General features: G+C 36.8%; 1 protein-coding gene across 1 annotated transcript in view; it reads right to left on the bottom strand.

Moving 5' to 3' along the window:
• LOC106466786 (carbohydrate sulfotransferase 1-like) overlaps positions 1-3683 on the bottom strand; it is a 14161-nt gene extending 10478 nt beyond the window's left edge. The window contains exon 1 of the mRNA XM_022394869.1: positions 3676-3683. Coding sequence (XP_022250577.1) covers positions 3676-3680 — 5 coding nt within the window. The 5' untranslated portion in view covers positions 3681-3683. The remainder of the gene's footprint in view (positions 1-3675) is intronic.
• Between the last annotated feature and the right edge of the window lie 13114 nt (positions 3684-16797).

Below are 16797 nucleotides of genomic sequence, written 5' to 3' on the forward strand. Positions count from 1 at the left end.
TACTAACAGGTAATAGTAACAGGTAATACTAGTAGGTTATAATAACAGGTAATACTAACAGGTAATAGTAACAGGTAATACTAGTAGGTTATAATAACAGGTAATAGTAGCAGGTAATAGTAACAGCTAATACTAGTAGGTTATAATAACAGGTAATAGTAGCAGGTAATAGTAACAGGTAATACTAGTAGGTTATAATAACAGGTAATAGTAACAGCTAATACTAGTAGGTTATAATAACAGGTAATACTAGCAGGTAATAGTAACAGGTAATACTAGTAGGTTATAATAACAGGTAATAGTAACAGGTAATACTAGTAGGTTATAATAACAGGTAATACTAGCAGGTAATAGTAACAGCTAATACTAGTAGGTTATAATAACAGGTAATACTAACAGGAAGTAAAGTTAGTGTTTTAAACATATAAAATAGCCGATCGTATCCCTCAGTTAGCGTTACCGGACTGTGAATTCGAGGATTCGTGGCGACGAGCACTATTTGATCAGATAAGAGTAGCCCAAAAGTTAATGATGGGTGCTGTTAAACACGTGCTTTCTTTCAAGTCTATCAGTGCAACGTTACAGATGGTTATGAGCAGAAAGCCCATGTATAGCTTTACGCAAAATTACGAATAAAACAAAGAAGCTATATCTTGACACATATGAAACAGCTGTATATCTTGCAAATATTAATTTACATCTTATAAATAAAAATTATCAAACTCTAATAGCAGAGGAAAGTTGTTTATAATTACAGTGACGGCAATTATAGCATCACCCAAGTTTTTCACACTTTCCTTCAGAATCATCGTCTGTTTTGAAGCCCTTATTCATGTAGGTGCAAATGTGTTTGAAGGATGATGCAGTATTGTCTGATTATTACATTAGCAGCTTTATAGGCTGTCTGTGTAGTGCATCAGTCCGGTTTTTTTTTTTGCTATAAATAAGGTTTTTACTGAGAGTCAATTTAGAAGCCCTTATCTGCTACAAAGTGATGCTGACATGGCGAAGGGACGTGAGTAAACTCTACAGAAAATAAGCAACCATTGTTTATTTGAGCAAAGAAGGACTTTCAACAAGGCAAATTGCTAATATAATTAAAATTAGCCAGTTTATGGTGAGTCGCTGGGTGCAAATATATGGACAGACTGGCTGTGTGGAGTAGAAGGAAAGAGGTAGGAAGAAAGCTCCCACATCAGGTGACAATCGTGTTCTGAAACGCTTGAGGCTGCACAGTCATCGACTGTTGTTGACAGATCTGAAAACATCATGGCAGGAAACTTGAGAAGTCATTGTCACGCATTCCGATCTTGTCTGTGTTGAGCTGGTCTCCTAGCAAGACGGCCAAGAACGAAAACCCTCCTCACCAACAAGATGAGAAGGATGAGGCTCAAATGGGCCAAAGAGCAAGCTGACTTGAGTGAAGCAATGTGGAGGTGGAGTAATGTGATTTTCTCAGATGAATCAAAGTCCAGTTTACCTCGGTCTGATGGGAAACACTTTGTACGACGTCAATGTAGAGAAGAGTCTCATGTTAGAATACAACTATGAAGCATCCGCAGGGTCAGGTGATAAGGGGGTGTATCTCTGGCAAAGCTGTGGGGCGCCTGCGGTTTGTGAAAGGCACTGTCAGTGTCGGAGAGTACATTGAGATCTTCGAGTTTCGGTTAAAGCCAATAATTCGGGAACACTTCAATGGACTTGACCAGTGAACATTTCAGGATGTCTCTGCTTCATACCACAGGGGTTAAAAGGTAGATAATATTCACGCACTCTATGCAGTAGACGTAAAGTGAATAGAAAATGTCACTCTACGTGTATTGAAAAGACATCTAAGGTTTTATTTCATTGCATCAGATGAAGGCCTATTTTTAAAGGGGGAGATCAAGAATTTAACTAAGGCGTTGATACATAGAGCCCTTTCATGTTGATGGAAATGTATGTTTTGAAGTTGGGGCGAAAATCGACAACTGAAATAAACGTGTTTCAAGAATGATCCATAAAGTTACTATTATTTTGTTGGTGGTTGATATTGAACTTTGTGGAGCAAACCTACTTTTACACATGACATTCTTCATCACACCTATTGGTATTCAAAATCGTACATATACACCAGAAACGACGAAACACTTGCTATAGTATAAATCAAAAACAGCAATTTCATTTTTAATATGATATGCTTATTTCTCTTATTTTTTTATGCTTTTTTGACATTTTACGTCAATAGTTTCTCACATATCTACTGCAGATAAAAGCTACACAACAAGTACAGGACTGGATTTCTTTTAGATGACAAGTAAATTTTTCTGATCTCTATATAATATTTTGTTGTTGTTTTAGCGCAAAGCTACATAATGGGCTATCTGCACTCTGTACCCCGTGGGTAATCGAACCCTGGCTTTTAGCGTTGTAAGTCCATGGGACACAAGCACAATGTACTTGATACTTAAAATATTAATTACAAACTTATTTTACTTTGACAAAACGAGCTGTTATTCAAATAAAAACTAATTTAATCGGGTTGGATACAGCTTTTAAGAGCTGGATGCTATTAAACTATTGTATTCTAATTAACTGATAGTATAAGAAAAGTTACTATGTACCAGAGCAAAACAATTTACGATATAGATTTCAGAGAACAAAATAAGCCACTGAGTGTTTTTAATTGATTAGTCTCTGTGTTAATTTTATTTTTATGAACTCACAAAAAAATATCAATAATAAATCAAGGTTAAAAAATATCGTATGGAAATTAGAGATGTCCATTGAATATTAGAATAATTTATATAGATATCCAGACTTAGAGATAAAATAGCAGACACCTTACATACAAAAGTGGTGAATATAACCACTTGTTGATAGTAAAACAGCTGCAGTCAGGTCAGGTCATTGAAGTAACATGTATGCTTTACGGCGTACGAAATCTAAGTGAAACAAGACTGTACGCTGGATTGTGAATTTGAGGGTTCGTGATTCGTCTCATTACTGCAAAATCGCGCTCCGTACTTTGAAGTCGTGAGTGCGTTATAAAAGTGCCTGTTAGATCTCATAATTCCATTACAGCAGCCGTAGAGATAGCGATAGATGCTGTTGAGCAGCTGACTTTCAGTTAATTTATAATTAGGGACAGTTAGCAAAAATAGCCCTTATATTTATTTTCGCAAATATCTGAAAATAATCTCAAAAGAAGTGAGACAAAACGGCATAGTAAATATAACGATGTTTCGCGTATTTAACAGTACTTAGTTTTTAGGTTTCAGCTCTAATTTTTCGTTTTGCTTTATATTTCTAAATAATGATAATTAAGTCATACACTACAAAACCATAATGAGCAAAGCGATTTTCACGTACTTTATTAGAAATGTGTAGTTCTAGAAAAATCTTATCTGAAACAAAATGGCCAACAAACGTATGTACGAGCAACAAAAGCTGTAGATAGATAACAAAAATTATAGTGTAAGCACAAATATTTTCTTCTCCTCCTCACACGTTCCGTCAGTATGAACAATAACGTGAAGTTTTCCCAGTAAGGACTAAGGCCACTATATAATTTCTAACATTCACTATACAGTCTCGTAAAAATGAAGACCATATACCTGATGGAGGTACTGATTATCAGAAATGTATCTTGTGCTTATACATATACCTTACAAACAAAACTAATACTAGACTTACGTCATCGAACAAAGATAGACAGGCTTCCTTAGCTGTGCTGGGGAACCTATGTTTTATATCTAACAGTCCTCTCAATGTACTTCTATCTTGTATGATAAACGGAAAATATTATTTCCTGGCGCTTACTTTCAATAAAGTACACATTATAGAAAATTATTTCATCGAAAATACTCTTGTCTACTAATATATATATTTATATATATATTTATATTATTTATATAGATATAAATATATATTGTTCTATATTAGAATATTTTAATTCAATAAAAGACATGTTAGAATGTTCTTCAAATGGCCCTAAGGGAAATAATGAAAGCAATAATAAAGAATCATGCAAATAAATTCAGTAATATAAAAATGAAAATCAAAGCTTTTTTGTGTAATATACAATTTTACTTGAATTTAAAAATTATATTCTTGAAATAATATCCGGTTAACTCTTAGGAAAAAGTTGGTGCATTTTGCTTTTCATAGTACAAAAAACAAATTTGATAACCGCCAACTAATACGATGTACGTAAAAGAGAATAATTTTTATATTAATGATAGTTTTGGTTTGGTTTGGTATGAATTTCGCGCAAAGCTACACGAGGGCTATCTGAGCAAGCTGTCCCTAATTTAGCAGTGTAAGACTAGAGGGAAGGCAGCTAGTCATCACCACCCACCGCCAATTCTTGGGCTACTCTTTTACCAACGAATACTGGGATTGACCGTTAGGTATAACGCCCCCACGGCTGAAAAGGCAAGCATGTTTGGTGTAACGGGGATTCGAACCCGCAACCTGCAGATTGCGAGTCGAGCGCCCTAACCACCTGGGCATGCCGGGCTAATGATAGTTAAAACAAAGATATTTTGAAACATTTTCTGTTGATTAGTTAGGTTTTTGGGGTTAATTGGCGCAAAGCAACGTGGCTATCTGCTCCAAACAACCGGTATAAATATATAAGACAACTGTGTGGCCCGCAAATATCTAAAAACACAGTCAAACTGGACAGTGTCACTACTGCCAATGACACTGTAAGGGGTAAACTCCTAGAAAAAAAAAACGTCTAAAATGGTGCCGCTGCTAGCATTCATAGCGACGGCACGAAAGTAAAAGGTAGGTAATTGTAACTCGAGTGTCACAAAAGCCACACATTGGTGGATTTGTCCCACATAAAAGAAAACAATGCGTTAAAAAATGAGATTAATGCGTAGCCAAGACAACTTTTTACCTTTGATCCTTACGGAAACTAGATGGCCAAACACCAACAATAGGTTTAATCTGGAAAAGCTTGATATGAAGCTACTATCTCCAAATAGACTGCCAACTGGCGTGAAGCCGTGCCTTGATCAAAAGGATCATCCTCCATAAATGGAACAAACAAGGCTGTAACTGCATCAGAATAGACAGGCTTAGATGCGGTGTCAGCCAGCTCGTTCCCGTGAGTACCGATATGGCCAGGTATCCAAAAAACTGGACAGAAATGGAAGATAGGGAACTAATGGGCTAGTCGTTTTTGAATATTCACGAGAACTGGGTGAGAATTAACGTTAAGCGATTCCAGAGCCAGTAAAAAGCTAAGAAAGTCGGTGTAAGTAGTACAATTACTGTACTGCTTAGCTTTTATGGGATACACGGCAAGAGAAATGACATATAACTCGTTAGTGAAGACAGAAACTGTAGTGGGGATCCTGTGAGCAACCACCGAGACACAACACCATGGCAGAACCCTCAGAGTCACCTCATTTTGAACCATCCGTGAAAACAGGAATAGAAGAATGGCTCAAAAGATGTTAGGCAAAGAGAATATGGTACTTCCAATCTGGAGTATCTGCATTCCTCAGATGACTCAAAGAAGGATGGTGGGAGTAGTAACGAGTCAAGAAGGAATGGTCTGGTCATCGAATTCAGCAATGACATATAATAACAGACCAAGTTCAGCCAGCTATGCCTGGATACGAAGGCCAATTCCAAAAGAGCACAGCCCAATGAGGAAGGAAGACACAAACCCAGGTGGGATGCTGTGGTAAGGATCGAAGCTTGGTAACATATTCCAATAAAAGCTGCAAAGGGCGGAGGTGAAGATGAGGTTCGTGGGACTCAGTGTACAGACTCTGAACTGACAAAGTACGGAAAGCCCTCGTGCAGAGCTGAAGCCCTAGATGATATACAGGGTCCAAAAACTTCAAGGCAGAGGGCCTTGCTGAATCATAAACCATAGACCCTGGTCCAGCTTGAAACATATGAGGGCACGATAAATACCCAACATAGAACATCAATCAACTCCCCAAGAGTGGGAAGAGAGGAGAAAAAAATGTTCAGTGCCCTTGTACATTTGACACGAAGCTGTTTAATGTGAGAAATGAAAGTAAGCTTATGGTCAAAGATAAGCCTCAGGAACCACTGGAAGACCACCACCACCTAGATGGAGCTTAGGATCAGAGTGTAAATCCCATTGGTGGCAAAAACGAATGCAAATGGTTTTAGAGGAAGAGAAGGTTGTGGCCCATGTCAACAATTGAATGAGAGCAGTTTGAAGCTGCCACTCAATAAACCTCTGATTAGATGAATGACAAGAAATGTGGAAGTCATTGACAGAGAGAGATTGTTTGCAAAAGTGGGAGGAACTTGTTTAGTGATAGCATTGATCTTGATACTGAAAAGTGTGAAACTCAAAACACAGCCCTGAAGGACACCAAGTTCCTGTGTGGAGGAACAGGAAATGGTACACACTCTAACTGGAATCGCTTGTTATTTAAGACGTTACGAATAAAAATGGGTAAATGGTCATGAAACCAATATGAATGGAGATCCCACAAAAGGCCAAACCTCCATTTAATATCATAAGCCTTCTCAAGATCAAATAACACAGACACAAGAGGCTTAACTGATCAAAGTTTTGAGATGAAGCAGGTGGTCCACCGTGGAGTTCTGTACGCTAAAAACACATTGGGTGGGCGAGATGAGGTTGTTTGATTCATGGAACCAAACAAGACGAGCATTAACTATCCTATCCAAAACCTTACAGAGACAGCTAGTCAAAGCAACTGGTCGATAATTGTAAGGAATCTTGGAATCCTTCCCAGGTTTTGAGAAAGGAAAAATAGTAGCCCTGTGCCAAGCATCTGGAGAAACATTCTCCTGCCATAACTGGTTAAAACAACCAGAAGAAGAGCAAGAGAGGCAGGATAGAGATGGCTCAACATCTCATAGTGAACGTCTTCAATTCCGACTGATGTATTGCCAGACTGATGAAGAGCAAGCTTAAGTTCCACCAGTGTGAATGGGCGATTAAAATCATAGAGCTGACCTGCTCAAAAGGAAAGGGGCAATCTCTCAGCCCGTGACTTGATGGCAAAAAAGTGGCAGAAGAGATAGAAGTGCTGAAAAGATAAGCAAAGCTCCCTCCAAAAGTAATGGCGATACTCTGTACATCAGCAACTTCCTGGCCATTGGAGGAGAAGAATACTTCCCATTGATTTTCCCAATATTCTCCCAGACGACTTTAAAACTGGTGGTAGAAGACATGCTGGTGATGAGCTTAATCCAAGATTCCTTCTCACTTTGATGTCTGACCAGCTGGAATGAAATGCAGATGTTGAGGTTTTGGGTATTGAATGAACAGCTACCTGAATGATATAATCAATTAATATATCCATGCAGACTAACAACTGCAGAATCTAGTTCCAAGATAGTATTGAATGAGAGCCAGTTATCCATCTTCAGCTTTCACTGTGGCATTTGGGTCGGATGACACCGACCACAGCCAATCTCCTGCAAAATAATGAGGAAATTATCACTGCCCCTTGAGTCTCTTGAGTTCAAGAAAAAATTGAAGGGGAACAGATAGAAAGATCAATAGCAGTAAAAGATTGACTAGGTGCATAAAAATAGATAAATGCACCAGTATTGAAGAGAAAAAGTTTGTGATTTGAGAGCTCCTGTTCCACAGAACGACCCCTCCCATCATATCAGCACCACCCGAAAGTGGAATGTGTCCATTAAAGTCTCCTAAGATGAAAAAGGGAGACGGAAACTATTCTATGAAAGCATTAAGATCTGATTGATCGTAAGTTTCTCCTGGAGACAGCTAAAGTGAACAAACAGTGAAGGTATGACTCACGGAGATTCAGATGGCTACAGCCTCTAAGGGTGTATCGAGTGACACAGACAATGAGGGTACGTTCTGATCAACCAGAAGTTCCACACCTCCACGAACTTGAACATAACACAACCTATCATTCCGGTATACAGAAAACTACCAAAAGGTGACAGTATCAACAGGTCTCAGGAATGTTTCCTGTATGGAGAGACACACAGGATGATAGTAATTGATCAAGACCTTAATGTCATCCAAATTAGAATGAAAACCTCGACAATTCCACTGTATCAAAGTGGCTATTTTTATATAGGTGGAGGAGGACTGGGTTGAGAACCCTTCTGTCTGCGACCACGACAGGTTTCTTTAGTAGAAAGGGGTCTGTCGACCTCCATGGAACCTACCTAGGATCAAATGGGCAGATCTCTGTCAGAGGATGGAGATTCCAGAGACTGAGGGAGTGACCAAATAATGGTTCTGCATCTCGGGGCCGAAGGAGACGGAACTGAGCAGTCACCGGAAGTACTGGTGAGGACAGACAGGAGTAGATGTAGACTTGTCAACTCTTGCATCCACAGAGAGCAAAAGACTCTTTCCGTGTTGGAGGCACGGAAAGATTTGTCTGTACTCCCACTTTAACAGTGGAATGGAGTGCAGCAGCATATGTCCGAGATGGAACAGGGGACGGCAACTTCCGAGCCTCTGGATAAAAAAAATGTTATTTACAGTTCTTAAGCGTTTGTACCTTCCTTTCCTTAGGGCAACATCGAAAGTAAGAAGGATGTGAACCATTACAATTGACACAGTGAGGGTTCAGTTGACACTCGTAGGCGTCTTTGCCACCACATCGAGCATACGTCAAAGAACCACGAGCAGATGCATTTGAATGTCCGAACCAATGATATTGGAAACATCTGATCCCAAAGGAGGTAAATTGAAGAAACAGAACCTTCCCTGGGAGGTCCCCTCACCACCTCGAGGGGAACCAGTACATATTAGTTTTAGAGTATCCAACCAGTAAACGTCAGCTGAAGGTAAGTTGTAATCAGAACTGATAGATTGATTATCCATTCAGTACAGATCAATTACAGATTATCCAAACAGTACATCTCAGGTACGTATCACTTTTGATTCTTAAATGTTTATACACTAATACTTTTGAGAAAACTATACTGACCTTTAAAATGAATGAAGTTATTTTACTTTCCAAAAATTATAATCGAATAATTGGGATAATAAAATTCGATTTCAATAGCTAATATAAAATCTTTCATTTTGTATTTACTTTGCTAAAGAGAAATTAATTTGTCAGATGTTACTTCTATATGTGCTCGGTTTGCGTGGCTTTCAATTGATTGTATTTAACTCCCTATTATTTAGTTAGGGAATTAAAACGCTAAAATCCAGGGTTCCATTTCCCGCTGTGGACAGAGTAAATCGTCTAATTTGGCTTGGCTCTAAAATAAACAAACTGTTCTTGTAACGATAATCGCCGATACAAATGCTGGAAACTAGTCGTACTTATAACCAAAGAGCGCAGCATACATTGACAACCGTGTACCTTTGCTCTAAAAACACAATTCTCTTAACACCTGAATGTTGTAATTTGTCCTAAAGTTTCCTAATTCGTCTTGTTCTGCTGTGCTATATTCCTCCGTCAGAAGTTGATTATTAATAAAAAATAAAGGGTTAAAACTAAACAACTTTTGTGAAATAGGTGAAATTATCAATGAATTAGATTAAAATATTATATTTTCAAAAGAGGAATTAAACTTAAGAATAATTAAGTGTTAAATAAATTGAAATTCATATTTCTTTTATGAACACAAAACCTAATCTGGAATACAAACACAGTAATATCGATTAAAAAAAACTTTCTGAACTAACAACATCAACACAAAACTTACTCTTGATCGAAAATACATAAATACCATCAACACTAAACCTACTCTGGATCGAAAATACATAAATACCGTCAATACTAAACCTATTCTGAATCGAAGATACAACAGTATTATTGACACAAAATGTACTCTAGATAACTATTATACAAAGGTTTTGTTTAAATATACTTAAAAACTGCTACTTTCAAGCTACCATAAATTACTTACAAGTAAGAAACAAGAAGATAATCAGCCGTAAACGACGGAATTTCACCGTTTGTAGGAAAGTATCATTTTCAAAAAAGGACTAATGAAAGACTTGTTGATTATATGTAACAGTTTGTCATACAAGATACTCAAAAGCTTTATTCTAAACTGGTGAGACTTCCAAAAATACGAATACACAATAACGTTTAGCCTTTCAGTGGTTCAGTGGTAAATCTGATGGCTCATAACGCTAAAAACCGGTTTGGATACCCATGGTGGGCACAGCACAGATAACCCATTCTGTAACTTTATGCTTAACTGGTGAGACTTCCAAAAATACGAATACACAGTAACATTTAGCCTTTCAGTGGTTCAGCGGTAAATCTGATGGCTCATAACGCTAGCATCCGAGTTTTGATACCCATGATGGGCACAGCACAGATAACCCATTCTGTAACTTTATGCTTAACTGGTGAGACTTCCAAAAATACGAATACACAGTAACATTTAGCCTTTCAGTGGTTCAGCGGTAAATCTGATGGTTCATAACGCTAAAAACCGGTTTGGATACCCATGGTGGGAACAGCACAGATAACCCATTCTGTAACTTTATGCTTAACAACAAATAAACAAACAATAACACTTAGAATCAGTTTTGTTTGTTGTGGACCGCTAAAATGACAGATAAAATCAATTAACGGTAAATAGTTAAAAAAAGTTTGCTCTTTACCTTTAGTTTTCTCTTTGTAAATTGTTGTTGTCTTCAATATTCTCTAACCTGAACATCTTCAAACAGTCAGGTTCAATCAACGGAATCTTATCTGTTCTGTGGTTTTGACAGAACGCAACATGTAGTCAGTAAAGTCAAAATTCTAATGTTTAAACTATAAGTTTCAAATACACATCTTTAATAAGTTCCCCGTATAGTTTTAAATAAAAATAATTTTGTTAATAAAATGTTGATTCACAGGGTTATGAACCAAGTAGCATTGAACGAAGCCAATGCAATTTTGGAACTGTAAATTCAGTATAAAAATAGTGGGCATGCATCTTTGTGCGTATCGAATTATTTTACAACAAATAAGAAGATTTTAGCCATTTTACTAAAATCACATTTCTATTCATTATTTTACTCTAATTTCAGAGTTTATCACTTGCTAATTATTAGACAATTTTACTCCATAAAGGAGTTACAGTTAGCACATAGGGGAATAAAGCAATGTATATTCTGATATCTGATTTAGCACACCGGATCACACACAAAAGGTGCAATGAATTAAAAACAAACAAACTCGAGCGCTTTCTAATAATGGACTGTTCTTCTTTAGGAGAATAAAGGGTGATAATAAGCGAGTGCAATGTAACGTATAGGTACAGATGTGACGTCACGTAAGCCGGTCATTCCAGATGAGTTCACCTTAGAGACTAGACAATCATAATTGGAGACGTTGATGTCAGGTTTGGTTTGTACAAAAGAAATGTGTATATTACATGAAAGATGTACGAGTGATAATAGTTAAAAATATCTTAAAACAGTTTTCATTGTATATATAATATATATATAAAACAAAAGGGGATGGGAATGAGAGAAAAGGACAATGTAGAGCAATATACAGGAAATATCACCACTACATAGAGAAAGTTAAACATGAATTGAAATATGGATAATACTAATAGTAAAAAATTAATTTGATTACGAATTTGTTATTGGAAGTTTCGTAAGCGCACGAAGGTCAACAATAGCGGGATGGATATTGATGTCATTTGGCGTTACAGTATTTAACAGTGTTATCCAGTGATCTTCTTTAATTGATGCCATTCGGCGTTACAGTATTTAACAGTGTTATCCAGTGATCTTCTTTAATTGATGCCATTCGGCGTTACAGTATTTAACAGTGTTATCCAGTAAGCTTCTTTAATTGATGCCATTCGGCGTTACAGTATTTAACAGTGTTATCCATTGATCTTCTTTAATTAATGCCATGCGGCGTTACAGTATCTAACAGTGTTATCCAGTAAGCTTCTTTAATTGATGCCATACGGCGTTACCGTATTTAACAGTGTTATCCAGTAAGCTTCTTTAATTGATGCCATGCGGCGTTACAGTATCTAACAGTGTTATCCAGTGATCTTCTTTAATTATGCCATTCGGCGTTACAGTATTTAACAGTGTTATCCAGTAAGCTTCTTTAATTGAGGCCATGCGGCGTTACAGTACTTAACAGTGTTATCCAGTAAGCTTCTTTAATTGATGCCATGCGGCGTTACAGTACTTAACAGTGTTATCCCGTGAGCTTCTTTAATTGATGACATGCGGCGTTACAGTATTTAACAGTGTTATCCAGTGAGCTTCTTTAATTGATGCCATGCGGCGTTACAGTATTTAACAGTGTTATCCAGTGAGCTTCTTTAATTGATGCTATGCGGTGTTACGGTATTTAACAGTGTTATCCAATAAGCTTCTTTAATTGATTCCATGCGGCGTTACAATATTTAACAGTACTATCCAGTAAGCTTCATTAATTTTCTTGTTTCTGTTTGATGTAAAATTTGTCTGTACACTTGTCAGTTTAATGTATTCAAGAGCGTGTCCAGGCATGTTAAAGTATTTTGTGAGTTATTTGTTCGTTTTGATTGAATTTTTTTGTTATTAAACCATTCCTGTACAGTTGTTTTTGTTTTACCGACATACTATAAGTTACATTTTCAGCATTGGATTAAGTAAATGGTCTTTTTTGTAGAGCAGGTTATGGATTTTGTGAATTTAAACTGTTTTTGGTTGTCTTACATTAACCTAATGCCCCCCAGTGGTACAGCGGTATGTCTGCGGACTTACAACGCTAGAATCCGGGCTTCGATACCCGTGGTGGGCAGAGCACAGATAGTCCATTGTGTAGCTTTGTGCTTAATTACAAACAAACAAACATTAACTTACAGATTTGACCACGCTTGCTAATGCACAGTGCTGACGACTCAAAGATAACTTTAACGTAAACAAAGTGTGATTTCAAAGTCATATTTTTTTATGAAGGAAACAACAGGAACTAAAATATATTTTAGTCGGTCATTAAGTTGAATGGGGTAAAGGTGTTTCTTCTCAGTATCCGGGGGAAGTTTTTAATTTTGGGTGATAGGTAGTAACCAGTGGAACACGCGAAAAATTTGTTTTGGGTAATTGTTTCAAGGCAGATTCGCTTTGTCAACTTGTTGAGTCACAGTGTTCTGTTTATAACCTCTTTCGGTCATCGACTGTTTCAAAGAATCAATGTGACTGTCAGAGCAGACTTTCTTTAATCTATATTCTTGATAGAATATAATATTATGTTTGGTGTATGGAGGGTGACAGCTTTGATTATGTAATTATTGTGGCTTATCAGTTGGTTTTGGTACAAATCAGTACGTAGTACATCATTTTTTAATGTTAGGTTTACATCTAAGAAACTAATTTGGGTAGTGGAGTAATCTAGAGCGAATTTCGTAGAAGTGTGGAAGGAGTTTGCCTGTCCTTAGAAGGACAGTAAGAAATCTTCGTCTCATATTCAAATGAAAAAATATGTCATCAGTGTAACGTCTCCAAAAGTTGAGTTTCTCTGTACAACCTTTCAACAGTCACGTCTCTAAGTCTTCCATAAAAACGTTTGAATAGTTTGGTGCCTTATTGGTTCCCATAGCTGTGCCTTCTGAATATAAAATTCATTATTAAATTCAAAACCGTTAGGTGAAAGATTTCATTTAGCTAAGTCTATAATAGTTTGAGTGTTAGGTTTGTCAATTTTATCAGAGAAGTTTCTAGAGCCTACAGGCCTTCTTCGTGAGAAATGTTTTGGAAACGCCACAATGATGACATTTTTTTTCATTTGAATAGAAGACGAAGATTCCTTACTATCTGTCCATACTTCTATTAAATCCACTCTACATTACTCCACTACCGAAATATGTTTCTTAGATGTAAACCTAAATTAAGAGACGGTGTTCTGCATACTGATTTATATCGAAAAACAACTGATAGATCACAATAATTACATTTTCAAAGCTGTCACCTTCCACACACACACACCAAACGCAGTATCACGAACCACGATATTGGTTCATAATAGGAATCACACCGAAATTAGCTCAAAACTCTAATAGAGTATTCGAGCGAAAACCACCTTAAAAAGCAGATTTATTCTTGAAACGACACTCAAAACCTTCTATTCAATATTTAAAACCACCCAAACATTGATAATAAGAAAAATAAGTGATTTCACGATTGTAGATAAAATCAAAATTTGCTCATTTGTTCATATTATTATTATTGTTGCACAAGCTTATAGCAGAATCGACTGGGTATTTTCCACCAAAACCTGGAGAGATGCATTATATGAAGTGATATGAATGTCTATGACCTACTTAAAAGTTGATTTACATAGTTATAAATACATAATAGATGTGATGTCGTTATGAGCGGTGCCTTTGTACTCGACGCGTGGTAAACGCGTGTTTACACGAAACCTCATTCATAAAGTACCTGACTCAGTAAATAATTACTTTAAAAATCACGAAGCTTTATTTAAAACGATGTTTTAGACGTATTTGTTTTATTTGAAAAGGCTGCTTTTCTACTGGTAAAATGTTATATGCGCTTAGTGGGGTGGTTGTGTCTTACGTTAGGCATATACTTGCCCATTGCTATGCATTAACAAAGCCAACATATAAGATAATTAAAAACTAAGAATTAAAAATATACAATAGGGATAGCAAAAAGGTAAACAAACAAGGATGGATATCTACTGCTGACAGTTTGCTCAAGCTAAATCATCCCTGTTAAGACACCACTATAAAATTATTGCAAGTGATATCTACTGTAGTGTGGGATCCCACAGGAATTTTGCAAGAAACTGAGAAAGTAGTTTTAAACTTAATTCGACCCTCTTTAATTTTATTGTGCTGCGAAATTTTCTAAGTCCTTCACTTTCTGTCATAAAAAAAAATCCAGTGTTTTTCTAGCGTGTGCATCTATTTTCTAGCATATTAATTAGAAACTGCTAAGTGAACGGTTTCCGATTTTACTGTTACATATCGTTTCCCAAGTCGCTATTGTTCATCATTGCTCGAGTTTCCTGTCTCTGCTTGGACCTCCACGACTATATTTCAACGAGTTTTCAATAGTGGATGATTACCATTGTAGGTTTCCCTACTCAAACGATGGTGATTCTTTCTGCTGTTTCTTGTACTTATCAGAAATCGTGAGTGCATATTGAGTATTTATTACCACTGCATATAGCACCGTTTCATATAGCTACCTCTATTTTTAAATAGTTGGTGTTAAGATAGCAGTTGTAAATGTTGTCGATCATTGGCTAAGTGTGTCGCTGTTGTCTATTTTACATGCATTATTTGTGTCATCATATTCTAGCAAACACTTGTTTAAAGCAGGTCGTTGAAGAACATAGATATGTGTCATGCAGACTTAATGAGGTAAACGTGTTACTGAGTCTATTTACATTGCATTAATCTGTATTGTATTATTTTAGAAGAAACATTATTCCTTCTGATGAGATTGATTTGTTGCTGATCGTCTTTTGTTACTTTACATTGAGACGTTGATGGAAGCTGGAATCTTGATGATACAATCTTTGCCTTCAAGAGGGTCCTTTGAGAACTACTTTAAATTTTGTTTCTTGCAGTTGCATGCCAGTATATGTGTTTATCTTTTGTTGTACATTTGTTATTCATTTTGAGTAAGTTCAGTGCGGTAGTTGGGTGGAAAAAGCCAATACAGCAGTAAACTGTTGAAAAACATGCAATATTCAACTGAACATGGACAAAAAAAGCTTAAGAAACAAGATTAGTAACAATTGTTAATTTATAAAAAGGGGATAGGAATTGATAAGTACTGAAGACATGGAGTCAAAATAGGAAGTTGTAGCTTGATAAAATAATGTAGCCACTATTTCTAGCCTTGTTTGTTTACTTTATTAGTGTCCCTAGTTGTAGGCTTGAAAATATAATCTTTGCATTTTAATTCAACTTGTTTCTGTATTTTTTGACGATCTCTGTTCCCTCTTTTTTAAATTAACATTTTTTTACTAATCTTGTTACATCCAATCAAGCATTTACGTTTTCGTAGTAAGCAATCTTAGAGTATTCAGGCCATTGCCACAGCTGAACAATGTGACACACGATGTGTGCAAAGCACACAACCTGCATGCAAAGCATGTCATTTCTAGATGGGTCTGGGAGCATGTCCCCCAGAAAAGTTTTGAACACTTAATACTATGAGCAAATTTTAACTACAAGTACTGCATACACACAACGCAATGTATTGAATTAAAAGAAACAAGTTTTAATACATAAGTTGTAGCTATACATGCCATGATAAACTGGTAAAGCCATGGCCTGACTGGCCTGTAAGCTCATGTCAGACAGCCAAAAACAGTTTAAAATCACTAAAAACCATAACCTGCTCTACAAAAAACATTATTTATTTAATCCACTGTTGAAAATGTAACTTCTAGTATATAGGTCAAACAAAAACAACTGTACAGGAATGATTTAATAAAATAATATGTTCAATCAAAATGAACAAATAACTTCTGGTCACAAAACACACGCCAGACCACTCTCTTGTAAAGACACGCCTCCCCACAATCTTGTAAAGACACGCCAGACCACTCCCTTGTAAACACACGCCAGACCACTCTGGTGTAGACACACGCCTGCCCACTCTTTTGTAAACACACGCCAGACCACTCTCTTGCAGACACACGCCTGCCCACTCTCTTGTAAACACACGCCTGCCCACTCTCTTGTAAACACGAGCCAGACCACTCTCTTGTAGACACACGCCTGCCCACTCTTTTGTAAACACACGTCTGCCCACTCTTTTGTAAACACACGTCTGCCCACTCTCTTGTAAACACACCTCTTCCCACTCTCTTGTAGACACACGCCTACCCACTCTCTTGT

Source organism: Limulus polyphemus, unplaced genomic scaffold, assembly GCF_000517525.1.
Source record: "Limulus polyphemus unplaced genomic scaffold, Limulus_polyphemus-2.1.2 Scaffold2380, whole genome shotgun sequence".
Taxonomy (NCBI): domain Eukaryota; kingdom Metazoa; phylum Arthropoda; class Merostomata; order Xiphosura; family Limulidae; genus Limulus; species Limulus polyphemus.